The sequence below is a fragment of the Muscardinus avellanarius genome (genome assembly GCF_963383645.1).
Source record: "Muscardinus avellanarius genome assembly, chromosome: X".
Classification (NCBI taxonomy): Eukaryota; Metazoa; Chordata; class Mammalia; order Rodentia; family Gliridae; genus Muscardinus; species Muscardinus avellanarius.
Window position 1 is genome coordinate 38,472,492 of NC_137792.1, and position 27,729 is coordinate 38,500,220.

The window sequence follows — 27,729 nt, forward strand, 5'->3', positions numbered from 1 at the left end:
TCAAAACTTGTCGTTATACTTGCAGTCTGGGTAGCGGTAGGCAAATCTGGGGTCGCAGGTTCTCAGAGGCCTCAAGATGTCCTTCAGCCGGCTGGCAGCGCCGAGAACTTCAGCGTCAGGACGGGCACCCTGGCCACACTGCGCGAGAGCGGAGTCTATCTCCTCCTGCAGCGGGGAGGGGAACCTCCTCTGGAGAAGTCGAGGCAGCAGGCGCTGACACACCAGCACCATGCTCTGCTTCTCAGGGATGGTGTCGCAGGAGGGCAGCTGGGCCTCGCAGCCAGAAACCAGGCAGCTAAAAACATCTTGGTTTGCTCCTGCTCTCATGGCTGCTTGGCTGCCTAGAAGAGAAAACAGAACAGATCACGCACCCTATAACCTGTTCTCCCTGGGGAAGGGCTCCACGGATTAGAACTGCTAGGCAAAGTGGTTTGGTCTTCTAGCATTTTCCTGTCACCAGGAGATTTTTGTTGTTGTTGTGGGTACTGGGGATGGAACCCAGGGGCTTTTCTACCTCCGGGCTATACTCCCAGACCTATTTTATACTTTAATTGGAAACAGGGTCTCACTGAGTTGCCGAGAGCCTCCCTAAGAAGCTGAGGCTGGCTTCGAACCTGTGCGATCCTCCCACCAGGAGATTAAAGGACATAATGGCTCCTTCTGAGAACAACCAGCCAGGCACAGTGGCTCAGGCTTGTAATCCTAATGCTTGGGAGGCTGAGGCAGGAAGATTACAGGTTTGAAGCCAGCCTCAAGCAATTTAGTGAGGTCATTGGCAATTTAGTGAGACCTTGTTTCCAAATGAAATAGGGCTGGGGGTATAGCTTGGAGGTAGAACACCCCTGGGTTCAACCCTCAGTACCATACACACACACACACACACACACACACACACACACACACACACACACGGGGGCAGGCAGGCAGGCAGAAGACAGACAACCTAGGAGGAACTCTCTGCTACAATAGGCTGATAACTGAGCATGGAGAATCCATTTATTCAAAGTCAAGATCAGTGTGGAGATTCCTTAGAAAACTGGGAATGGATCCACCCTATGATCCGGCTCTACCACTCCTGGGTATCTTTCCAAAGGGGTTGAAATCAGAGAACTACAGTAACATATGCACACCCATGTTCATAGCAGCACAATTCACAATAGCCAAAATATGGGACCAACCTAGGTCTCCATCAACAGATAAGTGGATTGTAAAATTATAGGAAATATGCACATTGGAATTGTACTCAGCAATAAAGAACAGAATCGTATCATTCTCAAGAAGATGGAAAGACCTGGAGAACATTATGTTAAGTGAGATTAGCTAGGCACGGAAAGAGAAGGGACAGATGTTTTCTCTAATATGCTCGAGTTAGGGAGTGTTTGGGATACCAGAGGGACTCCAGATGATGGAGGAGAAACCTCAGCGAAGCCAGAGAGGAAGGGTGGGGAGGAAGAGGGCTGAGGTTCATCAGTGGAAATGCTACCTACGACTATGTATGAAATATAACATTGCTAACCTGGATACTCGGTATTGGGAGGGAAGGAAAATGGGAGGGGGTGTATCACGTGCTGTGTGAATATATGCCATTATCAACATGATCTACATTATGATGTGAGACTATAATGCACCAATAAAAAAATAAAAATATGAATAAAACAGTTAATCCAGAGCATGCATTCAGTGGGTTGTGATGTTCAGTGATCCCGAATATTCTGGAATCAGCCTCACTGGTTATTTTTTGTAATAAAGGCCTAGCCGTAAATAAGAAAGTGCAGTTTAATTTCTCTATCTTTTCAGACTTCCTCAGATAAAATCAGAAATGAGACAAGAAAAGCCAAGCACGGTGGTGTACGCCTATAATTTCAGTACTTGGGAGGCTGAGACAGGAGGATTGGCAGGTTGGAGGCCAGCCTCAGCAACTTAGCAAGGCTTTGTTTCAAAAATTTTAAAAAGGGAGGGGAGGAGCTAGAGGTATAGCTTGGAGGTAGACTGCCCCCTGGGTTCAATCCCCAGCACCACAAAAATTAAATAAATCAGAAATAGAGAAAGAAAAATGGGACAAGAAGATCCTTTGTCCTATTGTCGAGCTTGGAAAATGTGGGCCCTTTGAGAAATCGGGGTGTTTAAAGGATTCTAGGAGGCTGGCTGAGCGTTTCTACACAGCGAGAAACATGAATCATCATCATACGCCTCGTTCGGGTCCATGCTTTTTGATTTAAAAACTTTATAAAAAGCAAATGTGCCAACACGGATTGCAAAATGTACCAGTGGCTCAGCTAGATATTTAAGTTTTAGATAAAGGCTAAAAGCATGTGCCGAGCGAGCGCAGCCCGAGGGGAGGCTGTGCTTTGTGTGCGTGTGAGGAGGGCCGGGGCAGGTCCCTGGGCCTCACAGACCCGGTCGGACCCCAGCGCTGCCCCGGGAGGGTGCCGCCGAGACGGAACCACTGTGGCATGAGGTCAACTCGCTTCTTTGGAGCTGGGGACGGAGAGAAATTCAAATACAGGCAAGGGACATTTTCCACACATCTAACATTCCCCGAATACGGCTGGCTCTCATTGTGACACGCGGAGGCCGCAAAGGCCCATCAGTGTGACCCCAGGTCACCCCTCCTCAGCGCCCGTCGCCTGGGCTTCTCCCTGACAGCTGCTCAGCCAGACCCATGCTGGGTACCTTCCTGTTTGTCGATGACGCCCAGCGCGCTGGCATCCCGGATGAACAGATGCCCGTTGTTAAAGATGCCAAACGTGTCTGCTTCGACGTGGGTGAAGTAGAAGAAATAGTTCAAATCATTGCTGTGCAGGGACTCCACGACGCCCAGGAGCTGGTAGGCGAGGTCGGCGGCCTGGTCTGGGGGTGCACCATAGAATTCCTGCAGCGGTCTGGTGTTGGTGCTGACAAAGAATCTGCCGCAGGAGCCCAGGTACTTGGGTAGTGGCCATCCCTCCGCCCCAGGGAAGATCTGCCAAGCCAGAAGGAGCAGGCATCAGAGGAGAGAAAAATCTCCTGGAGACAGCTCACGCTCTCCCTCTGGCTGAGAGCAGGCAGAAAAATCAGCCTAACATCCCTGCTCTCAAAACACGTCAGTGAAGCGTCTCTTCGTCTTTTTTATATCTTTTCCAACACGGTGATGCCCCTACCCCCCCCCCCCCACTTTTTAATTCTGTCGTTGATGGAAATATTCAGAAAGGAGGCCGCTCTCATTTCCATGCAGTAGATAGTTTCATTTTCCTTCCTTCTTTCCTCCCTCCCTTCCTTCCTTTGCACTAGGGATTGAACCCAGGGGTGTCCGGTCTCTAAGCTGCACCCCCAGCCCTTCTTTAAGCCTTATTTTATTTTTTTTTGTTTTGCAACAGGGTCTCACTAGTTTGCTGAGCGACTCGCTACATTGCCAAGGCTGTCTTTGAACCTGTGAGCTTCTTGTCTCAGCCTTCCAAGTACTGGGATTACAGGTATGCATCACCACGCCCAGAGGCGGATTGTATCTGAGCAGTTTCTCCAAGCAGGGCATGAGAATGCAAATGGACTGCTGGCGATTTTTTTTTATGGTGTCCAGGATTCAGGGAAATATGTTTAAGAGTTGTATGATTGAACAAAATATGGCTCGTCTTTAGGATATCACACATTTCACTGCTTTGAAAAGAAGCTATGAGCCGGCCGTGGTGGCGCACGCTTGTAATCCCCGCGCTTGGGAGGCGGAGACAGGAGGATCGTGCAGGTTTAAAGCCAGCCGCCCTGGCTTAAGAGACCCTGTTTCCAAATAAAATATAAAATAGGTCTGGGAGTGTAGCCTGGAGGTAGAAGGGTTCTACCCACAGTACCACCAAAAAAAAAAAAAAAAAAAAAAAAAAGAAGCTATGAGAAAAACACTAGAGGGTTGAGTTAAGGCTGATAGAAAAATTTTTTTTTGTGTATTCAGAAAAATGGAACTCAGGGAGTTCTACCCTCAAACTATATTCCCAGCTCTTTTTATCTTTAAATTTGAAACAGGGTCTCATTAAGTTGCAGAGGGCCTGCCAAGTTGTTGAGGCTATCCTCAAACCTGCCATTCTTCTGACTCAGCTTCCCAAGTACTGAGATTACAGGTGTGTGCCACCATATCCTGCAAGAAAAGTATTTTAAAAAATGACAGTGAAGGTCCGGGCGTGATGGCACAAGCTTGTAATCCCCGTGCTTGGGAGGCGGAGACAGGAGGATCACGCAGGTTTGAAGCCAGCCGTGCGGGCTTAAGAGACCCTGTTTCCAAATAAAAAAAAGTATAAAAATAGGTCTGGGCGTATAGCAGGAACCAAAGTATCACACACACACAAATGACAGTGAAGCTGGGCGTGGTGGCACACACTTGTAATCCCAGCATTTGGGAGGCTGAAATAGGAGGATGGTGGTTCGAGGACAACCTCAGCTACTACTTAGTGAGGCCCTTTGCAACTCAGTGAGACCCTGTTTCAAAAGAAAGAAGAAAAAATAGGGCTGGTGGTGTATCTTGGAGGCAAAAAAAAAAAAAAAAATTAGTAGCCGAGCATGGAGGTGCACGCTTGTAATCCCAGTATTTGGGAGGCTGGACAGGAGCTTTTTGGCCAGCCTCAGCTACTTAGTGAGGCCCTTTGCAACTTAGTGAGATCCTGTTTCAAAATAAAGAATAAAAAATAGGCTGGAGGTGTAGCTCGGAAGTAATTTTAAAAATTAAAAAAACAGCAAATACAACAAACAACAACAACAACAAAAAACAAGTAGGGCTCGGTGGTCAAGCACTTGCCTAACATGCTCAGAGCCCAGGTTCCATCCCCAGCACTGCACAAACAAAACAACGAAAAGTTATGCCCATTTCTTTTGTGTGTGTGACTGGGGATTGAATTCAGGGGTAGGGGTTCTACCTTTGAGGTGTACCCCTAGTCCTATTTTAATTTTAATTTTAATTTTGAAACAGCCCGAGTCTGTGATTCTCCTGTCTCAGCCTCCCAAATACTGGGATTACAGGCACGTGCCATGTCTGGCTGCCTTCTTCCCATTTTAACTCATGCTAGACAACCCATACCCATGGCTCTGGTTTTTCTCCTGACTACGGGTGATCTTTCTCACTAAGTGCCTTGTAGCGGGGCCCCGCCCAGGCTGCTATTGTCTAAACGTGCAGCCACAGGGCCCTTCCTGGGTTCCACACTGTGCTCTTTCTAGGCAGAATTCAGGACCGAGCAGAGGGTCCCAGCCCCAGGGGCGCAGCCCAGGCCTCTTAGGAGCTAGGCCCAGGGTAGTCAGGGTCTGCTGCCACCACCATTATTAGAACAATGTGAACAAAGACCTCTGAGATGTGAGAAAGCAGCCCTTCATTCTCCACCTCTAGTATTTAAAATGCCAATACTCCTAGGCAGGCTTTAATGGAGAGAGCTGGCCTCTGACCTCTGGCAGCTCTGGGTTTGGGTTCCATCCATGACACTAAGTGACTTTAGCCAAGTCACTTTGCATTTCTGAGCCCCACTTAGCCTCATCTGGGAAAACAGAGGATAATGCTATTTGCCGGGGTGGAGGGAGCATCGACTGACATGATGATGTTCAATATTTAACTCAATACCCGGTCCATGGCAGCTGCGCAGTACACAAGCCTCGTTATGTATTCAGTCATCAGCCCTTTGGCCAACAAATACTCTGTGTGTGTGTGTGTGTGTGTGTGTGTGTGTGTGTGTGTGTGTGATATTGGAGATTGAACCCAGGGGCATTCTACCTCTGAGCTACAACCCTAGCCTTTATAACTTTTATTTTTGAAACACAGTTTTGCTAAGTTGCTGAGAGGTTCACTAAGTGGCTGAGGCTGTCCTCAAACCTGAGACCCTCCTGCCTTAGCCTTCCAAATACTGGGTTTACAGGCGTGTGGACCACACTCAGCTCCCTTTGGGCCATATTTAATGAATTGTCTCTGCCACAGCTCCTTTCTCTTCCACCTGTACTTTCTCTCCCCTCTTGTCTTCTTTTCCTTCCCCTCCTTCTCCTCTTTCCACCTTCTCTCCCAACTCCTTTATCTCTTAATTTTCTTCCTCCTTTTTCTCCTCCTCCCTCCCACTTCCTGGTTTCCTTTGTGTCCACTGTGTTACCTCTGTGTCCTGACCCTTGGGGGCGGGGGGACTGGGCTCCACGCGTTCTATGGGTGATTGTTGACATGTTGAGTGTCTGCCTCTGTCGTCAGACTGGAAGCTGCATTGACGCAGGGGCCACCATACTCACCTCTCTCTCTCTCTTTTTTTTGAGCAGTATGTCCTCAGATCCTAATTTATTTGACCACTCCCCTACTGATGGACAGTTAGGTTGCTCCTATTTTTTCCCCCCTTTCCTTTCCAAGCACAGCTCTGGGGGCCTCACTCTTTGGTTGTGTCCTCACCTCTTGAACTCGCTCAAATCCTGCTGATCTTTGAAGCATGGGTCAAAGCTGCCCCCCTACACCGGGCCCTTCTGACCAGCCTCTAGCAGTGAAGATGGCTATGGTTCCCTGCTACCCAGATCCCTGGCTGCGCACCCTCAATGCCTCTTTATAGCAGCCACAACTGCTTTAAAGCCCCAAAAGCCAATAGGTATGTCCTTGAATGTCACAAAGGTGCCAGCATGGACTGGTGGCCTGGGGACATGCAATAAAGGTGGTGGGAACTCAACCCAGGGTACCTGTAACAGGATGGGGTGCGTGTTGACAGCCAGTGTGTAGAGCAGACGCAGCTTGTCACGGTCGGTGAAGTGGTCCATGAAGATGCTGCCGGCGTCCGCCACCTCTGCGTAGCGCCGCACCACGCGGTCCAGGAGTCTCTGTGATGGGCAACGCAGGAGGGGGCTGGGCAGGCCCTGCAGGCAAGTGGGACACACCCCAGAGGGGCAAGGGGTGTTTAGTGCTTGGGCAGGCTCTGCTGGTCAGGGAGACCTTGGGGTTGGCTGGCAGGGTCAGTGGTGGCAGGGGAGGGACCCCTGGGGGGTGGGGGAGGGCAGAGAGCAGGAGGGTGGGGTCCCTGGGGCAGAAGACAGAGTGCTCCTGGGGGAGTGGGAGAGGGCCAAGCAGGCTAGGTGGGGGGTAGGGTCACGGAGGCCAGGAGTAGGCGATGGTACGTGGAGGGGCCACAGTGTGACGGGAAAGGATCCAGGCTTCGGAGGTAGCTGCCTGCCATGGAGCACATTATACCAAGCTAGCCCAGTGCTGGCGGTCCTGTGTGTTGGGGAGTTCTGGAGGGTTACCCAGGAGCTGCACGCAGAGGAAGAAGCAGAGGCTGCAGCAGGGATTCCTATTTAAAAACATGGAGCCAAGACGGGCGTGGTGGCGCACGCTTGTAATCCCAGCATTAGGAAGGCTGAGACAGAAGGATCGCAGTTCGCGGACAGCCTCAGCTATTTAGTGAGGCCCCTTACTTCAGTGAGACCCTGTTTCAAAATAAAGAATTAAAAAATAGGGCTGGGGGTGTAGCTCAGGGGTAGAATGCCCCTGGGTTCAATCCCTAGTACCGCAAAAATAAAATAAAATACATAAATAAAATTTAAAAAATACCAACATGGAGCCAGGCTTGGTGGCGCACGCTTGTAATCCCAGCACAGACAGCTAGCTGAGATGAGACAGGAGGATCACAGGTTAGCAGCCAGCTTCAGTTACTTAGTGAGGCTTTCCGCAACCTCAGAAACAAGTGAGACCTTGTTTCACAATGAAAAATAAAAATGACTGGAAGTGTATCTTAGAGGCAGAATGCCCCTGGGGTCAATCCCCAGTATATATATATTATATATATATATAACGTATATATAACATATATATATATAATATATATAATATATATAATATATATAATATATTATATATATATATATTATATATATATAACAAGAACAAAAAAGAAAAGATGGTTGATATGACACAGCTGAGAGGAGTCGCTCACATTTCCTCATTTCCTGAAAGTCAGAGTTGGAGTCTGTGCTAGGTCTTTTCCCAGAGAGGTGCCATCATCTCAATAAATACAAGGACATGAAGCCTTTGGGGCTCTTTTACCCTGGTGACTTTCCTAGAAATTTACAGTGATTGATCAAAAAAGGCTTCAAGGTGGGGGTGGTGGCACACACCTATAATCTCAGTACTCGGGAGGCTGAGATAGGAGGACCACATGTTTAAGGACAGCCTCAAGCCGGGCGTGGTGGCGCACGCTTGTAATCCCCGTGCTTGGGAGGCTGAGACAGGAGGATCGCGCAGGTTCGAAGCCAGCCTCAGATGGTTTAAGAGATCCTGTTTCCAAATAAAATATAAAATAGGTCTGGGAGTATAACCCGGATGTAGAAGGCCCCTGGGTTCCATCCCCAGTACCACCAAAAAAAAAAAAAAAAAAAAAAAAAAAGGACAGCCTCAGCAACTTAGTGAGGTTCTCTGCAACTTAGACCCTGTTTAAAAAAATAAAATAGGGCTGGGAGTGTAGCTCAGAAGAATACTCCTGAGTTCCATCCCTAGTGCCACAATAAATAAACAAATATAGTAAGAATAGGAAGAAGAAGAAGAAGAAGAAGAAGAAGAAGAAGAAGAAGAAGAAGAAGAAGAGGAGGAGGAGGAGGAGGAGGAGGAAGTAGTAGTATAGTAGTAGTAGTCTGGGCATGGTGGTACATGCTTGTAATCCCAGTACTTGAGAGGCTGAGACAGGAGAATTGTGGGTTCACGTCCAGCCTCAACTATTTAGTGAGGCCCTCTGAAACTTAGTGAGACTCTGTTGCAAAATAAAGAATAAAAAATGGGGCTGGGCCGGGTGTGGTTGCGCACGCTTGTAATTCCCGCGCTTGGGAGGCGGAGACTGGAGGATCGCGCAGGTTCGAAGCCAGCCTCACTGGCTTAAGAGACCCTGTTTCCAGATAAAAAATATAAAAAATAGGTCTGGGAGTGTAGCCTGGAGGTAGAAGGGTTTCCAGGAACCCCAGTACCACCAAAAAAAAAAAAAATGGGGCTGGGGTATAGCTCAGAGGTAGAATGCCCCTGGGTTCAATCTCCAGTACCGCTAACATAATAATAATAATAATAATAATAATAATAATAATAATATAGGGCTGGAGGTGCAGCTCGGAGGTAGAACACCCCTGGGTATGATCCCTAGTACCATGCATTTGCAGGAGATGTGTGACATTAATTTTCACAGCCTATGCTGGAAAATGCAGATGGTTGTGTTATCAAGTGGTTTAGTAGAAGGCTCCCATTGCCCAGATGAAATAAGGATCAGGAAAGGGAGGAGGCTTGGTAAAGCTCGTGCTGCCTACTGATGCCTTGGCTTTCGAGCACACCCGAACCCCAGAAAGCAGAGGAAGATTTAATGAGCAGAGTGGAGGGGGAACCTCCAATAATTTTATAAAGGGCAGTGCACCCCAAAGTTGAGTGGCAATTGAAGGCTTCAGAAAGTTACACAAATGCAAATCCATAGGCTCCTGCCTAAAATGTAGGGACGGGTAGGTACAGGAAGCCTAGAACTCTGCATTTTTGACAGATGTCCAGGGGCATTGTTATTTTCTGTTTGCCTATCTTTCAAGCCATGGAAGAAGTCCCTGAGCAGACTTCCTTTTTTGGACACAATGACAAAATGTTGTGCTGCCTCCTCCTCCTCCTCCTCCTCCTCCTCCTCCTCCTCCTCCTCTTCCTCCTGCTCCTCTTCCTCCTCTGCTCTTCCTCCTCCTCCTTCTCCTCCTGCTCCTCTTCCTCCTCCTCTTGCTCCTCTTCCTCCTCTGCTCCTCCTCCTCTTCCTTCTCCTCCTTGTGGAGGTGGAACCCAGGGACATTCTACCTCCAAGCTATATTTCCAGCCCTTTTTATTTATTTATTTTTGTCTTGAAACAGGGTCTTACTAAGTTGCTGAGGGTCTTGACAAGTTGCTGAGTCTCACCTTGAGCCTGTGATCCTCGTATCTCAACCTCCTATGTACTGTGATTACAGGCGTGCACCACCATGCCCGGCTTGATCCCCCCCCCTCTTTTCCTAAAGTTCTTTTTGATTATCTTTTCCTCTGAAACCCACACACAACGTGAGGCATTTTGGCGTGTTAAATTTCATTCTACAAGTGTCTACCACCACCATGATTATTTTGTAGAGACCATTTGGATGATTTCGCTAATTTAGACATTCAGAAAAGTCCTTGCAACTGTCATGTTTCTTTCCAGGCAGAGCTAACTCACTTAGTCCACTGTTTCAGGTACTACAGGAGGGAGGAGAAGCTGTAAATTTCAATTTTGCTTTGAAGTCCATAGCTATGGCAGGTTTATGATAGGTCCCTTGATATCTTGGGAACTTTCTTTCTTTCTTTCTTTCTTTCTTTCTTTCTTTCTTTCTTTCTTCCTTTCTTCCTTTCTTCCTTTCTTCCTTTCTTTCCCTCCCTCCCTCCCTCCCTCCCTTCCTTCCTTCCTTCCTTCCTTCCTTCCTTCCTTCTTCCTTCTTCCTTCTTCCTTTCCTCCTCCTCTTTCTTCTTTTGTTTTTGGTACTGGGGATGGAACCCAGGGACATTCTACTTCTGAGCTACACTCTCAGCCCTATTTTATATTTTTAAATTTTAAAACAGGGTCTCACTAAGTTGCTGAAGCCTCACCATGTTGTTGAGGCTGTCCTTGAGCCTGCAATCCTTCCGTTTCAGCCTCCTAAGTATTGAGATTACAGGCGTGCACCACCATGCCTAGCTCCGCAGGACTCTGAATAATCTTTAAGAGAGAAAAGCTAGCACACCCGAAAACATTATGACTACTAGAGGGGACCCTGAGTTAGGACCAGGTTGTTATCCTGCATTTTATATCTTTTTGTGTTACTCCTCATTAATGACCGAACACATATCATCAGCTTCCTAGCACAACACTATATTGATTTTTAGCTTTCCTAGAAGCAGTGATTTGGCAAATACTACATCATACATTGTGAGAAATATGGAATTTTCATTATTGTAATTTTCTCTTTTAAAAAATTATTAGTGCATCACAATTATACATCATAGTGAGGCTCAATGTGGTTAAAACATACAAGCACAGAAGAGCTCCTGGTGTCTTTCCCTCCACCTTCTACCTCGCTCCCCTCCTCTCTCCCCACAGGAGCTAGTGAGATTGACAATGATACCTTCACATACTGTCGTCATATTATTTGAACTGTCTCCTTCAGTGCTCCCCCTTCCCCTCCCCAACGCTCTCCCCTCATCCTCTTCCACTAGGCCATAGGTCTCCTTCCTTACCGTTGAAAGTTCTTTATGTCATCACTGTTATTTTCTTGCTATTGTAACAACCATTTGCTCTGCGGTTCAAAAGATAATGTTTTAAAATGCCTTAGTACCTTTTTTCCTTTACATTTTAATTTGCTGGTAATGTCTGATCTTATTGCCTTTTGCTTAGAGAAAATGTTTTTTTTTAAATATTTGTGCTTTGCCGGGCGTGGTGGCGCACGCTTGTAATCCCCGCGCTTGGGAGGCAGAGACAGGAGGATCGCACAGGTTCGAAGCCAGCCGCGTGCGCTGGCTTAGGAGACCCTGTTTCCAAAAATGAAAATGTAAAAATAGGTCTGGGAGTGTAGCCCGGAGGTAGAAGGGCTTCCAGGAACCCCAGTACCACCAAAAAAAAAAAAAAAAAATTTGTGCTTTTCAAAATTTATTGGCAGGTTTTATAGTTCTGCTATTAATTCTTCCAAGTTTCTCTCTCTCCCTCTCTCTCTCGTTCTCTCTCTCTCTCTCTCTCTCTATATATATACATATATATATATATATATATATATATATATGTGTGTGTGTGTGTGTGTGTGTGTGTGTGTGTTACAGAATTTAAGTTCTGCTTACTTCATACTATGTGAACATATATAGAGGTACCGCCAACCCAGAGGCCTTTGAGCCACATCATATTTTCAGCAAAACTGTTTGTTTCAGAGTCGTCCTTTATCTGCAAGGGATGCATTCCAAGATGGCCTGTGGGTGCCATAGGTAGTTCAAAATTCTACATATGTTATATTTTTTTTCTTATATATACATAGCTATGATAAGGTCTAATGAATAAATTAGGTATAGGAAGAGATAAAAACAACAATAACAAAATAGAGAAATTAGAACAATGCACTGTAATAACTATCACTTAAAACTTATGAATTGCTTATTGCTAGAATTTTCCATTTATTATTTTTGGGCCAGAGTTGGCCATGGATAATTGAAACTTCAGGTGAGGAAAGACCACTGTACATCAGAATAGGAATAGTGAGATATCAAAGGAAGAAATTAATCGTAAGAACAAAGAGCAGCTTGATTTCTTTAAAGGAGGGTCTGGTCGACTAATATTTAAATTCAGGGAAAGCTGAAGCCTGCCTTGGGTTGTCTGTTTTTTTTTTTTTTTGTACTGAGAATTAAATCTAGGGGCATTCTATCTTTGAGCTACACCCCTCAACCCCAGCCCTTTTTATTAATTTATTTTTTAAATTTGAAACAGGGTCTTGCGAAATTCCTGAGGATGGGACTTAGTTGCTGAGGCTGAGCTCAAACCTTCGATCCTCCTGTCTCAGCTTCCCAAGTACTGGGATTACAGGTATGTGCCATTACATCAGGCTTCCTGAAATTTTTTAAAAAGACGACTACAGCTGGGCATGGTGGCACATGCTTGTAATCCCAGTACTGAGGAGGACTGCAGGTTCGAGACCGGCCTCATCAACTCTGCAAGGCCCCCTGCAACTTAGTGAGACCCAGTTTCAAAACAAAAAGAATAAAACAGAGCTGGGGCTGTAGCTCAGAGGTAGAATGTCCCTCGGTTCATTCTCCTATACCACATGCACACACACAAAATGTAATTTTTTAAAGGGTCCTTGATTTCCTAACCTGTGAGAGGGTTAGACTATTTATGGTCTGAACAGTAGCTGCAAATCCAATATAAAAATTTCCCTCTTCCTTAAAACACTTCATCATAACCTATTGTGTATCAGAACAAGTTTCTTATGATCTGTTTCGTCACTGTGGTGTCACTTTCCAGAGAGCTGAGCCCTTGCTTGATAATCCTTACACCTTCCTAGAATCTGGCATAGGTCTTAAAATGTCCCTTAAATATTGAGTTAAACCTAAATAAAAATGAATTTCCCTTGCTGAGCAGTTACATATACACCTTTATTTGGATTGAATGACCAAGGTGCATTTTTATTAATTTGCTTATTTTCCCGATTCTGTTTACTTAAATAAAGGAGACGCAGCACGCAGAACTGCCAGCAGCTCTTGTTTAAACAAAGCGGCTAGAACGCTCCATACCGCCACCTGGTGGACAAAAGGCTCTGCGCCCGGGACCGAGTCCACTCTGGTTGGAAGGTTGTAACAGCCTCTGTGTTCCGTAGGCTGTCAGAAGTGGATGGGATCGTCCTGGAGGGGATGGGAAGCGGGCGCGACGGAGGGAGGGTACTTTCTTCTCATTAGCCACGGGCTGCCAAGGGTGGTTACTTTACGCTTGGCGTAAGAGCCCGGGAAACCTTTGTGTTTGTGAGAACAAGCATATCTTGAGAAACTCAGAGCGGTGTTCTTGGCTGTGATCCTATTTGTGGACTAGTAATTTAGGCCGTGGGATATTCCCATCCGAACAAAGCAGCTTTTAGGGGAGAAAGGTCGCGGTTTTATTAGCATAAGTGCTGTCACACGCAGACACACGTGCGGAATAGTTTCATCTCCTTCTCCATTCTTGGTCCTGTCACCCTCCTTGGCAGCCCCAGCTGTGTCGTATCATCTGTGGCTCCAGAGTGTCCTTAAGACAGAACTGCACTTGGCCCTGCAGGAGGGGAGCTCGGACTCAGCCTCTCCTGATGATACTTGGGGCTTTTTATCCAAGTTGACTTTACTTATTCATACATAGGACTGACAGTAGAGGTTCCAAGGCCCCCGAACCAGTCAGACGGTAGATAGTTCTTCCCTTCCTTTCCCCTCCCTTCCCTCCCTTTCTCCCTCCTCCCTTTCCTTTCCTTTCTTTCTTTCTTTCTTTCTTTCTTTCTTTCTTTCTTTCTTTCTTTCTTTCTTTCTTGTTTCTTTTCCTTTCTTTCTACCTTTCTTGTTTTCTTTCTTTCTTTCTTTCTTTCTTTCTTTCTTTCTTTCTTTCTTTCTTTCTTTCTTTCTTTCTTTCTTTCTCCTATCTTTTTGTATTAAGTTGCTGAGGCCCTTGCTAAGTTCTGAGACTGTCCCCAAACTGTGATCCTCCTGTCTCAGCCTCCCAAGTACTGGGAGTACAGGTATGTACCACAGCAGCTGGCTACTTTCATTTCTTTGATTTGCTTTTCTTCTCTCATTTCTGTCTTGCCTAGTTCTCTTAGCCTGTTAGTTTCTCATGACCTTGTTTTTCCTCCCCTGAACACACACACACACACACACACACACACACACACACACACACACGCACAGATATGCACAATCAAGGGTTCTGGCCTAGATCTTCATGGGAAAGCAGCTCTTAAGGAAGTTAGAGAAAAGCCACTTAAGTAGCCACAGCATCCCCAGGGCCGGCCTGACTGATGGGCTGGGCTGGCACTGGGTTAGTTGGTATAAGTCCAGGATTAGGCACTTCTCTCTGCCATCCGCCTTATAATAGCTCTCTCGTTACACCCGAAACTTCCATGTAAGTATCAAAGGATCGCGAGTTCCAAAGCAGAAATGAGGACTCATGCCTGATGGGTTATCAGAAAAATAGGGCAGAGGGCTGGGCGTGGTAGCACACGTTTGTAATCCCCGAGCTTGGGAGGCGGAGACAGGAGGATCGTGCAATTTCAAAGCCAGCTGTCCTGGCTTACAAGACCCTGTTTCAAAATATAAAAAAATAGGTCTGGGAGTGTAGCCCGGAGGTAGAAGGGCTTCCAGGAACCCCAATACCACCACCACCAAAAAAAAAAAAAAAAAAAAAAAAAGAATTAGGCCAGGCAAGTCACTATATAAATAAGCAAACCATGGGCTGGGGATATAACTCAGTGGAGAGCACTTGCCAAGCATGCATGAGGCTCTGGGTTCCATCCCAAGCACGGCAAAACAATAATGCTGATAAAAATAAATAAGTTGAGTGCGGTGGTGTATACCTGTAATCCCAGTACTTGGGAGGTTGAGACAGGAGGATTGCAAGTTCAAGACCAGCCTCTGAGACCAGAGGATCGCGGTTCGCAGACAGCCTCAGTTACTGAGTGAGGCCCTCCGTAACTCAGTGAGACCCTGTTTCAAAATAAAGAATAAAAAATTGGGCAGGGGGTGTAGCTCGGAGGTCAAATGCCCCTGGGTGCACGCTTGTCATCCCCACACTTGGAAGGTGCAAACAGGAGGATCGCGCAGGTTCGAAGCCAGCCTCACTGGCTTAAGAGACCCTGTTTCAAATTAAAAGATAAAAAATAGGTCTGGGAGGAGCTCGGAGGTAGAATGTCCCTGGGTTCAGTCCCCAGCGCGCCCCCCCCCCACAGTCTAGACAACAGAACAGTAAAGGAACGACCCCCCTGTATAAAATCAATCCCCATCTACTGGACAACACAGCAGCCCTTTGCAGACAAGACAGAGGGGCCTGAGAGACGCTGCGGTTCTCGTCTGCCCACCGTCCTCGCCTTCCCTGAACAGCCGGCTGGGAGACGGGCCTGGCCCTCTGCCGCGTCCTGCCGCTCGTAGCCTTCCAAATATTGGGATTAAAGGTATCCACCCAAAGACCACCAAGTTCTCCCTTTTTTTTTTCCAGACTGAGATGTGAGATGGGAATGGCCCTTCCTCTCTCCTCCTCCTCCTCCTCCTCCTCCTCCTCCTCCTCCTCCTCCTCCTCCTCCTCCTTCTCCACTGCCTACCACTCACCTGCACCAGGTCTGGGGTGAGACGCTTGGCCTGCAGCCATTTCTGGAACCTTCCTGTTTTCCGCAGGACGCGCTCTATGCTGCAGGTCTTTGGGGCTGCTGCAGAGGCGCAGATTCTCCTGTCTGACATCTCGTTTTGGTGTTTGTTGAGCAGCCTAAAAATCTCCACGGGGCGCCAGGTTTTGGAATCATCTGAGTAGTTTGCAGGATAGGAGGGCAAATCGCCAGGAGGCAACTTGAGGTGGGATGCCAGCTCACTGTCGAACCTGTCAGGAGAAAAGTCCTTTGAGGATGGGCCTGTGAGGGGCTGGCCAGCAGGGCTGAGGACATGGACACAGGGGCCAGCAGCCCAACTGCCCCATTTCTCTTTCTTAGACTGAAGTGGTACCAATTCTTTTTATGAAAAGACCATTTTTTTTTATAGTACTGGGGATCGAACTCAGGGTGTACCTCTCAGCTACACACCCCCAGCTCTTTTTATATTTTTGTTTTGAAACAGGATCTCACTCTGTTGCTGAGTCTCAGTACATTGCTGAGGCTGGCTTCCAACCCTCGATCCTCTTGTCTCAGCCTCCCAAGTACTGGGATCATAGGTGTGTGCCACCACACACAGCGAGGAGACCATTTTTATTTTCTTTTTTTAATTTATTTTTATTTATTTATTTATTTTTATTGGTGCACTGTATTCATACATCATAGTAGGATACATACTTTTGTAGACATACATGCACACTTTTCCCAGTCAGCCCCCACCCAATCCCCACCCCATTCTCTCCCTATCCCTCCCTCCCATGCTTGGCTTAGTAGTTGACATCTAGTATTATGGCAATTTATCTAAAATTAAAAATGATAATCTCACATAACAGTTTCATTTGTCTGATACCAAGCTTTTGATGACTTAAAGATAACATTTCAATATTTCTTTTTGCTTTCTTTCTTACCAGAGAATATTTTTTTATCTATTTTTTAGGTGAAACTATCATATATTTATATATTTATTTTTCAGAAAAAATCTATCCTAATATGGAATATGGACTCTAGGTACCCAAAACGATCTTGAAAAAGAACAAAGCTAGAAGATATATATTTTCTGATTTCAAACCATATAAAGCTACAATAATTGAAACAGTGTAGTACTGTTCTAAAGGCAGATATATAAACCATTGGAGTTAAATAAAAGCCTAGAGCTAAATTCTTCCCTATATTGTCAAGTTATTTTTGACAAGGTTTCCACGAACATTTGGTGGTAGAAATATTAATCTTTTAACTAAATATTGTTAAAAATAATAATTACATGGAAAAGAATAAAATTGGACCCTTACCTAATCCCATATACAAATATTAACTCAAAATAGATAATAGACCTAAATATAAATCTTAAGACTATAAACTTTTAGGAGAAAATCTGGGTCATTAAACCTCACAACATTGAAATTGGCAGTGATTTCTTGGTTATGATTTCAATGACACAGGCAACAGAGGAGTATACAAACTCCCTAAAAAATAAAAAAAATATTGTATATCCAAAGACAATGTAAACAGAGTTAACAATTACTAATAGAATGGGATAAAATATTTCCAAATGCTATATCTGAAGGTATATTAATATTCCAACTAGAAATCCTAAAAATTAACAACAATAAAGGCAAACAATACCCTTTAGAGATAGGTAAAAGACTAACATAAATAATGAATCTCCACAGATAACCAATCTTAGTTGTCTGTTGGATGGAAAATCTTGTTTCTCTAATTCTGGAGTGTGTTACCTGTTTCTTCTTTGTAGTTAATCTCTTTGAGTATTTTCTCTAGCGCTGGTTTTGAAGACATAAATTCCTTCAGTTTCTGTTTGTCATGGAAGCTTCTTATTTCTCCATCTAATTTGATAGAAAGTTTTGCTGGATAGGAAATTTTTGGCTGGAAGTTGTTTTCTTTCAGAGTTTGGAATATGTTACTCCAAGCCCTTCTGGCTCTCATGACTTGGTTTGGGAAGTCTGGAGTGATTCTAATTGGTTTGCCTCTGAATGTCACTTGGCCCTTTGCTTTTGTTGCCTTTAAGATTCTCTGCTTGGCTTCCACATTGGTCATTTTGACAATTATGTGGCGTGGGGATCCTCTTCTCCGATCCTGTCTAAAGGGAGTTCTATAAGTTTCCTGGACCTGCGTATCGACCTCTTGCTCTATGTCTGGAAAATTTTCTGCTATTACTTCCTTGAAGAGATTGTTGATCCCTTTGGTTTCACTTTCTTTTCCCTCCTCTATTCCAATTATTCTTAGGTTAGCTCTCTTAAAATGGGCCCATATTTCTTCAATATCAGATTCCTGCTGTCGGATATTTTTTCCTAGATTAGAAACTATGCGTTCATTTTTGGATTGCTTATCTTCTAAGAGCGAGATTCTGTTCTCCATGTGTTCTAATCGGTTGTTTGTGCTTTGAATTGAGGCCTTTACTTCATTAATTGCATCCTTTATCTCTTTTTGGCTCTCTCTGAGTTCTTTTCGAAGCACCTCTATTATTTCTACAGTTATTTTCCTGATTTGATCTTCTAGAAATCTCTGATTTTCTGTTTTATCGGGTTCTGACGTTGTGGGGTTGTGGGCATTCATTGCTCCAGTATTATTCCTCTTTCCCATGATTTCGGATGTTTGTGCCTTCTCTGGGTTCTTCCCCTGGGTCACTATGACTTCACTTAAGGCGTTCTGGATCTCGAGTCAGTAGTATCTCAGACCCCACTACTCCTTTACTGGGTTGTATCACAGAGTCTCCGACCCAGAGAGTCGATAGAGGCTGCTTTAGACTGTGGGGGGTGCCAGGTTGCACGTTCTCCTATGGTGTGATATCACTGCCACCGCTCCTCCCCCACTGGGTCAAGTCCCAGGGAGTACAGTACTGGGATTTCTCCTCTGTGGCCTGCAATTTGACTCACTGTTCTTGAGTACGCAGATGTAGCTATACTGGCCTCGCTGAATTCGGTGCTGCTGCCGCCGGTGGCAATATGGTGCCGCCGCTACGCCCTTGGCTGTGGGGCTGGTGTTTTTCTTCTTGGTTTTGATTTCCTCTCTGAATCCCTGCAGCGTGTGCTGAGCTCGGCCACTGGGAGCTTTAGATGCTCTCTGCGCGGAGAAATCTCTCCTGGCTGTTCTGCAGCGGCTCACCTCGGCTTGCTGTAGCCGTCTCGTGAAGTCGCCGCTGCCGCTGGCAGTATGGCGCTGCTGCCGTATCTGCCACGTCCTCGGGCGTGAGGCCGGTTATCTCCTCTGTGGCTCTGTTCTCAGTCCGCTTTCTCTCTGGAGCCTGGTGATTTTTTGTTTCACTGGTGATGGTGTTTTCTGGCTATGAAAGGCGCTGATTTTGTGGTAATGGAGATTTGTTTAGTCGCCATCTTCCCGGAAGTGCCATTTTTATTTTCTTAAACCGAGGAAAACATGTATGTGATGTCAGAAAAGGTGAAGAGCATTTGAATCAGACAGAAGGGACCCTTATTCTCCTGGTATAGGACTGGCCACAGCCTTCCGAACTTCTCCCCCAAGGAAAGACTATCCATAGCTTTACACAGGCCGCACTGATGCTCTTCACGACGCAGCCTCGCCGGATGAATGCAGAAACGGAGGCTTAGGGAGCTCAGTACCTTGCTCCACGTCAGATGAGAGGTTGCTAAGCAGAGATGTGAGCTCTGGGGTCTCTGTTAACAAAGCTCACCATCTTCCCCCTTTCCTGCACCACTTGCCAGACTGCCCACCCTCTGAACGGTGCTGAAGTCTTGGAACCATAGTGCTCGCAAAGCCTCTTGGGACAGCACTGGGAAGACCATTGACCCCTCCACATCTAACTCCAAAGAGCCTCATCAACTTTGCTTTGAATCCTAAGATTAAATTCATCAGCACCAACCCAGTCTCAGGCAATCACTGCCACTTAAGTATTAGGTCACCAGATTGGAAGCTATTTGGCTCCAGGAGGTGTGGAATTACACAATGGGCCTTGGGCCCTTTATCATTTGCTGATTTCCTAGGCCCCACTTGCCCTTTCTCCAGAGCCATTTCTCCAGCTGTGTACTGACATTTCCATTAGGGGAGAATGTTAAATCTCCTTTTGATTTATGTATGGAAATGTTCTCAGAAAAAAGTTTGCCTTCATTATTATTAATCATTGTGGGTCATGCTGCAAGTGAAAACCAGGCTATTTAATATGCTATTTGTTTAATTTCAATAGGAATCTTTAAATTATTATTATTGGGCATTATTGGGCAATCCCAGGATAATGAGTTTGGGAAAATGTGCTTTTTTTTTTTTCCCGTACTGGGGGTGTAACCTAGGGGCATTCTACCTCCAAGCTATACCCTTAGCCCTATTTTTTATTCTTTATTTTGTTTTTTTTTCTTTTTCTTTCTTTCTTTCTTTTTTTTTTTTTTTTTTTTTTGGTGGTACTGGGGTTCCTGGAAGCCCTTCTACCTCTGGGCTACACTCCCAGACCTATTTTTATATTTTTATTTGGAAATAGGGTGTCCTAAACCAGCGTGCGTGGCTGGCTTCAAACCTGTGCTATCCTCCTGTCTCTGCCTCCCAAGCACGGGGATTACAAACGTGCGCCATCATGCCCGGCCTTATTCTTTATTTTGAAACAGGGTCTCACCGAGTTGCAAAGGGCCTTACTAAGTAGTAGCTGAGGCTGTCCGCGAACCTGTGATCCTCTTGTCTCAGCCTCCCAAATGCTGGGATTACAGGCATGCGCCACCACGCCCAGCTGGGATAATGTGCTTTGGATGAATTCATATTTAAAATTTTTTTGGGGGTGGTACTGGGGTTCCTGGAAACCCTTTAACCTCCGGGCTACACTCCCGGACCTATTTTATATTTTTATTTGGAACAGGGTCTCTTAAGCCAGCGAGGCTGCCTTCGAACCTGCGCGATCCTCCTGTCTCTGCCTCCCAAGTGCGGGGATTACAAGAGTGCGCCACCATGCCTGGCCATATTTAAAAATTTTTAAAAGCCCGGTGTGGTGATGCACGCTTGTAATCCCAGCATTTGGGAGACTGAGACAAGAGGATGGCAATTTGTGGACAGCCTCAGCTACTTAGTGAGGCCCTTTGCAACTCAGTGAGACCCTGTTTCAAAAAAATAAAAAACTGGGCTGGGGGTAGAGCTTGGAGGTAGAATGACCCTGTGTTCCATTCCCAGTATCACAAAAGAAAAATTTTTTTAAAGATTTTTTTTGGGGGATTTCAATTACACAATATAGTGAGGTTCAATGTGATACAAACATACATGCCCATAGGTCTTGGTGTGTTTCCTTCTGCATCCTACCTGCTCTCCTCTCTCCTTCTACATATATTGCCATAATGTTATTTGAACTGTTTCCTTCCTCAATCCGTGTGTGTGTGTGTGTGTGTGTGTGTGTGTGTGTGTATGTGTGTGTGTGTGTGTGTGTGTGTGTGTGTGTGTGTTATTGGGGATTGAACCCAGGGGCATTCTACCTTTGAACTACACTCCAGCCCTATTTTATTTTTTATTTTTGTAACAAGGTCTCACTCCGGCCTGGAACCTGTGATCCTCCTGTTTCAGCCTCCCAAGTACTCTAACTACAGGTGTCACCCAGGTTCTTCCTATTGTTTTGATATCAAAGAAAACTACAAAAAAAACTTGCAAGAGCCAAGAGGTCAGGAGGCTTGTCCAGGGAGCTGGGGAGGCTGGCCTCTGAGTCCCTGAGGAATGCACTGGAGTCCTAGCCTTTGATGTTTAGGAAGACACCACAGCAAAAATATCTAGTAAGAGCCGGGCGTGGTGGCGCACGCTTGTAATCCCAGTGCTTGAGAGGCTGAGACAGGAGGATCGCACGGGTTCGAAGCCAGCCTCGGCTACTCAGTGAGGCTCTCAGCAACTTAGTGAGAGACCTTGTTTTCAAATAAAGTATAAAATAGGTCTGGGGGTATAGCCTGGAGGTAGAAAGGCTCTGGGTTCCACCCCAGTACCACACACACACACGCACGCACACTCCATTAAGCAACTTGTGCAGGGCAACGACATGAACTGCATTGGAAATCTGGAAATTGGCACCAGGAATTCTGTTCAAGAGCATCGCCACAAACATACTGAAAAAGGCAAAGCACTGCAAACTTGCAGTGGGTCAGTTTGGCTGGAAGCTTCAGGACCACAGTCCTCTTTTCTAGGCAGATCAGAAAGGGGCCAGGGCCCTGTTTCCTGCAGTCACTCTTGTTCATGGAATTTCAATATCTCAAAGGTCCTAGGAGGAAAGATTTACAACTATGTGGCTCTTTTAGATAATGATGATGTTACTGAGGGAAAAGAAGGAGATAAACCTTCTAGCTTAACTTGCTTAGTTGACTTAAAAATCTCTAGCGTTGGCTGAGCATGGTGGCACACGCCTGTAATCCCAGGATTTGGGAGACGGAGACAGGAGGAGCACAGGTTCCAGGTCATCTTCAGTGATGTAGTGAGATGCTCAGCAACCTATCGAGACACTGTACTTATTTTGAAAAACAGGACAGGCATGGGGGTATAGCTTGGAGGTAGAATGTCCTTGGGTTCAATCACCAGTATAATTAATAAATAAATAAATACAAATACCTAACAGGCTCCATGATAGGAAACATGAGACCATGAAAGGAGTGAAAAGAGGTGTTTCCTAGGGAGAAAAAGGGTCATAGGAGGAGTTCTAGATGAAAGAGGAGAAACCATAGATGAACAAATGAGGTGACATAACTGAAGGGGATGGGAGGTGAAAGAGGGAAATTCCCTAACGCACATGACGTACATTCACAAACATATCAAAGTCAGTCACTAAGCCAAACATGAGAAGGAGGGAGGGGTAGGGAATGGGGAGGGAGTTGGGGAAGGGCTAAATGAGTGATGTGTGCATGTATTGCCTCTACCATCTTGTACCCCATTAAGATGTATGACTACAATGCACCAATAAAATTAAAAAGAAAAGAATGGCCCCCAAGTTGCCAGATGCTCTCCATCAATTCCCAGAAAGGACATTGATATTTTTTCTTTATTCACCTATCTCCCTCCCTCCATATTTCCATCCTATATTTGTGACACTAACTCCCTAGAGGGAGGAAGCTGCTTTATAAGCAGAGCTTCTGCTTTTCTATTTTTGGCCATTAAGTAAAGCTCTTTCTTCTCCTGACTCTCAGCGTCTTGAGCCATTGGCTTTTTATCAAGGGGCAGCAGAATCAACACTTTTTCCCAGTTATGATAAAAGTAACACACATCTATGAAACACCTAAGCATGCCATTCACTTTGTTGACCACTTTCCATGCATCCAATCATTTCAATAAACCTGTGAAGGCGACCATATTGTCAGGAATACACATGAGGAAACCGAGGCACAGAGTGATCACACTACCAGGAATGGGAGGATGTGGCATTCAAGGCTCCAGAGCTTTTGATCTTCACCACTTTGCCGTCACCTATTCCTCTATCATCCATTTTATGAATTAGCTCACAGGAACAGGTTGAGAATGTTAGAGTGGGCAAGGTTCTAAACATTTATTTTGTCCTTGCTTCCAAGCATCAAGATCAATGTCCCAAGCCCCTGGACCTGGAGAGTAGTGGGGTGTGCAGGGGAGAGGGGCAGCACTGGAATTACCACGAGATGCCCTTTTCCCTTGCATGTGGACGTTTCTTCCTAAATCAAGTCTTCCTTCTTCCTTCCCTTCCTCCCTCCCGCCTTCTCTTCCTCCCTCTCTTTATTTCTTTTGTGGTATGGAGATTGAATTCAGGGGCATTTTACCTCCAAGCTTCACCCCCAGCCCTATTTTATTCTTTATTTTAAAACAGGGTTTCACTAAGTTGAGGAGGGCATCATTAAGTTGCCGAGGCTGGCCTTGAACCTGTGATCTTCCTGTGTCAGCCTCCCAAGTAGGCATTTATCACTGTGCCTGGCTCTTAAATATTTCTTACCTCTCTTCTCTATCTCTCACCTCTTCAGTTTACCCTTAAAGCACCTAGCATCTTTCTAAAGCTGTCAGGATATAGTTGCGCTTGCTGGTGCAGTACCCAATATTCTTTCTAGGATCGCTGTCTGCTCTTCCCTTTTTCAGACTTTCTTTGGTCTCACCAAACCACTGGCTACCCTTAGATAAGCACCATTCTTTTTATTTTATTTTATTTTTTGGTGGTACTGGAGGTGGAACCCAGAGTCTTTCTACCTCCGGGCTATACTCCCAGACCCATTTTATATTTTATTTGGACACAGGGTCTCACTAAGTTGCTGAGAGCCTCACTAAGTAGCTGAGGCTGGCTTCGAACCTGTGCGATCCTCCTGTCTCAGCCTCCCAAGTGCGGGGATTACAAGCGTGCGCCACCACGCCCGGAGATAAGCAATATTCTTTCAGACCTTTCTAAATGTTTCTAAAATAGTGTCACTAAACACCCGCCTCCCCCATACACAATACCATAATTTGGTCCTCGTGGATCCAGTTGGTGGGACCACTCAGGATTGAGCATAAAAAGGTATATTCACAGTAGGAAAGTATGTCATTCAGGTTTATACAATTTCCTAGATTCCCTTAACTTTTCCATTCAGGAGATAAAATTCAACAATGGATCTCATGGGACATTTTTTTTTACAGGAATTATTCAAATATTCACAGGTCAGTGGTTGCATATAGAAAGCCTCTGATGCATTACCAGCATTCTTTTATTTATTTATTTTTGGGGTACTGGGGATACAACTCAGAGGTGCTCTATCTCTGAGCTACACCCCCAGCCCTTTTTCTTATTTATTTAAATAAGGTCTCACTAAGTTACTGAGGCTGGCCTTGAACCTGTGATTGTGCTGTCTCAACCTCCCAAGTACTGGGATTACAGGATTGTGCCACCACACCCAGCTACATCACCACATTCTCAACAAAGAAACGATAAAGGAAAGACAGAAAGGCACTCCTCACCTGCCAGTCATAGGTCTTCAGGTAGCCAGCTTTGGAGGCCCTCCTGTCATTTGCATTGTGCAGTCCTGAGTGCTCACCTGGAGCATTGCCACCCAGTGCCGCAGAGTTTGGGATTGGTATTTTCAGCTATTATGATAATCAGGGTTTTTTTTGTTGTTGTTCTTGTTGCGTGTGTGTGTGTGTGTGTGTGTGTGTGTGTGTGTGTGTGTTGCTGTGGATTGAATCCAGGGGCATTCTACTTCTGAACTATACCTTCAGACCAACCGATCTATCATCTATCTATCTATCTCCATCATCTATCATCTCTATCATCTATCATCATTTATCATCTATCTAATCTAACTTTATTTTGAAATAGGGTCTTGCTAAATTGCTGAGGGTCTTGCTAAGTTGCCAAAGCTGATCTTGAACCTGCAATCATCCTGTCTCAGCCTCCCAAGTACTGGGATTCCAGGTGTGTGCCAAAGATTCCATAGTAATGGGAATCTTTTTTTCTTTTTTGTGGTATTGAGGATTGAACCCAGAGGTGTTCTACCTCTGAGCTACATCCCAGTCCCTTTTATTTTTATTTTGAGACAGGGTCTCACTAAGTTGGGAGGCTGGTCTCAAACTAGCAATCAGCCTACCACATACTGGGAGTCATATTTATAAGTGAAGAGATGTAAAGCTGGGCATGGTGGCGCACGCTTGTAATTCCAGTACTTGGGAGGCTGAAACAAGAGGATCGCAGGTTCAAGGGCAGCCGCAGCTACTTAGCAAGGCTCTCTGCAACTTAGTGAGACACTGTTTCAAAATAAAGAACAAAAAAAATTGGGCTGGGGGTGTAGCTCGGAGGTATAATGCCCCTGGGTTCAATCTCTAGTACATCCTCCACCCCCCAAAAAGTGGAGAAATGTTTGGAGATTAATTAGAACAAGATGAAAAATACCCTATTAGAGAGGTGAAGCAGAGCTAGGTGTGTGGCTTAGTGGTAGAAGGCATGCTTAGCATGGACGAGGTCTTGGGTTTGGTTCCCACCATGGAACCTAGTGTAGGGGGCGTGAGGGGGAGGATGTGAACTTGGCAGTTTAGCAGTGAAGTAACACAAATGGCTGATAAACCTCAACTCAGAAGAAATGCAAACAAAAAGTAGTAATAGAGAGAGAGAGAGGAGAGAGAGAGAGACAGACTGAGACAGACATAACCTCGATCATAACGCTTTATTTTTTTTGAAGATTTAAAGAAGTTTATTAAAAGATAGAAATACAGAGGATAGAAATACAGCCCCATGGCATGGAGGGGTGACTCGAATGAATACACCCCATAACACTTTATAATACTGAGTATTGAAAAAAATCCTAGATGTTGACCTCCCAAGTATTATAATTATAGTTATAATATAAAAATAATAAATTATAATAAATTATAGTTGATGTAATTGAATATTATGAAGCCATTAAAATTCAGATTGTGAAACCAGGCATGGTGGTGCATGCTTGTAATCCCAGTACTTAGGAGGCAGAAATAGGAGAATTGTGGGTTCATGGCCAGCCACAGCTACGTACTTGAGGCCCTCTGTAACTTAGTGAGACCCTGTTTCAAAGTAAAGAATAAAAAAATAGGGCTGGGGGTGGGGGTGTAGCTAGAAGATAGAATGCCCCTGGGTTCCATCCCCAGTACTGCAAAAAAAAAAAAAAATCAGACTGTGAAGAAAAATATTTAATCCTTCGGAAAGGTGTCCCCTATATATTGTTAAATAAATGCTCCCCAAAGAGTATACATAGTATGACCAGATTTATGGACATTTCTTAGTCCATACTTAGAAAATGAGCGGCCAGGATATCAGGATATACAAGAAAACATATATTATTCTAAGGAAGGGATGATCTCTTGAGGGAGGAATCATACGTGATACTTATTTTGCTTTTCCCTTAACATTTCCTATAAATTCTAAGACAAACAGGTGCTACTTTTATAATCAGCAAAACACCATTCAAGCTGCACATGGTGGCACATGCCTGTAATCCAAGTACTTGAGAGACTGAGACAGGAGGATCGCATGCTTGTAATCCCAGTACTTGAGAGACTGACTGTAGGATTGCAGGTTCACGACTAGCCTCAACAATTTAGGGAGACTCTCAGCAACCTAGTGAGACCCTGTTTCAAAGTAAAAACTGAAAAGGGTCAGGGGGTGTGGCTCAGAGGTAGAATGAATGCCTCTGAGTTCAATCCTTACTACTACTACTACTACTACTACTACTGCTACTACTACTGGCTTTGTTTTAGCTCCCACCCATCAATTACATCCCGGTTCCTTTCCAATAAACTGGACATCTTCAATATAACAGGAAAAGAATCTGAACCCAGAGATTTATTCGATTAGGATTCTGACCTGATTTCTTCTTTAAAGAACTTCTTGCAAATAGATGTCCCGATGCAGGCATTGCATTTATCAAGGCCGAGGAAAATCCTTCCCAAACTGTAGCCGGTCCTGACCCGGGGCCCCAGAGAAGGAGAGGGAGAAGCCGGCGAGGAGAGAGAACAGCTCAGGGCCGAGACCCACAGCAGCAGCAGGAGCGGCCCTGGCTCCATTGTGGGATCTGGGCTGGGCCAGATAGGAAGCGGTTAGCGCAGCTGGCTTCAGGGTGCTGACCCCATCCCAGCCTCGCAGGTTTCTGTGTGGGGATGCTGAGGCTGGGGCTAACGAGGCTGGGGAGGAGACAAGGAAGTCCGTGGAGGATGCTGATAACGTGTTTCCAGAGTTACTCTTCCTCTGCCTGGGGCGGCTGCCTTGGCCTGGGGAGGGGCTCCCTGGCAGATTTCGGGAAGGACAATGGTCATGGCTTTCCCAGTGTGGTCCTTTCGACAAACACAGGATATCCCAGCTGGGCAGGAAAGGTCCGTGCAGGATGTATGTTCGACCTATGTTCCACCTGGGACTTTCAAAGAATCCTGAAGGCCTCCGCCCTTCACTGTTTTCAATCTGGGTCTATCTGTCCCTGTGGATTTTACACACACACACACACACACACACACACACACACACACACACGCACACACACCAATTTTTGCTCCCCTCTG

General features: G+C 45.5%; 1 protein-coding gene across 1 annotated transcript; it reads right to left on the reverse strand.

The window, feature by feature from the left end:
- DIPK2B (divergent protein kinase domain 2B) lies at positions 1 to 27,240 on the reverse strand (the record flags this gene model as incomplete). Its single annotated transcript, XM_080718857.1, has 5 exons — positions 1 to 341; positions 2,674 to 2,962; positions 6,646 to 6,819; positions 15,761 to 16,025; positions 27,041 to 27,240. 5 exons carry the CDS (start codon positions 27,238 to 27,240, stop codon positions 1 to 3), a joined length of 1,269 nt encoding a protein of 422 aa, XP_080574983.1.
- Positions 27,241 to 27,729: the final 489 nt, after the last annotated feature.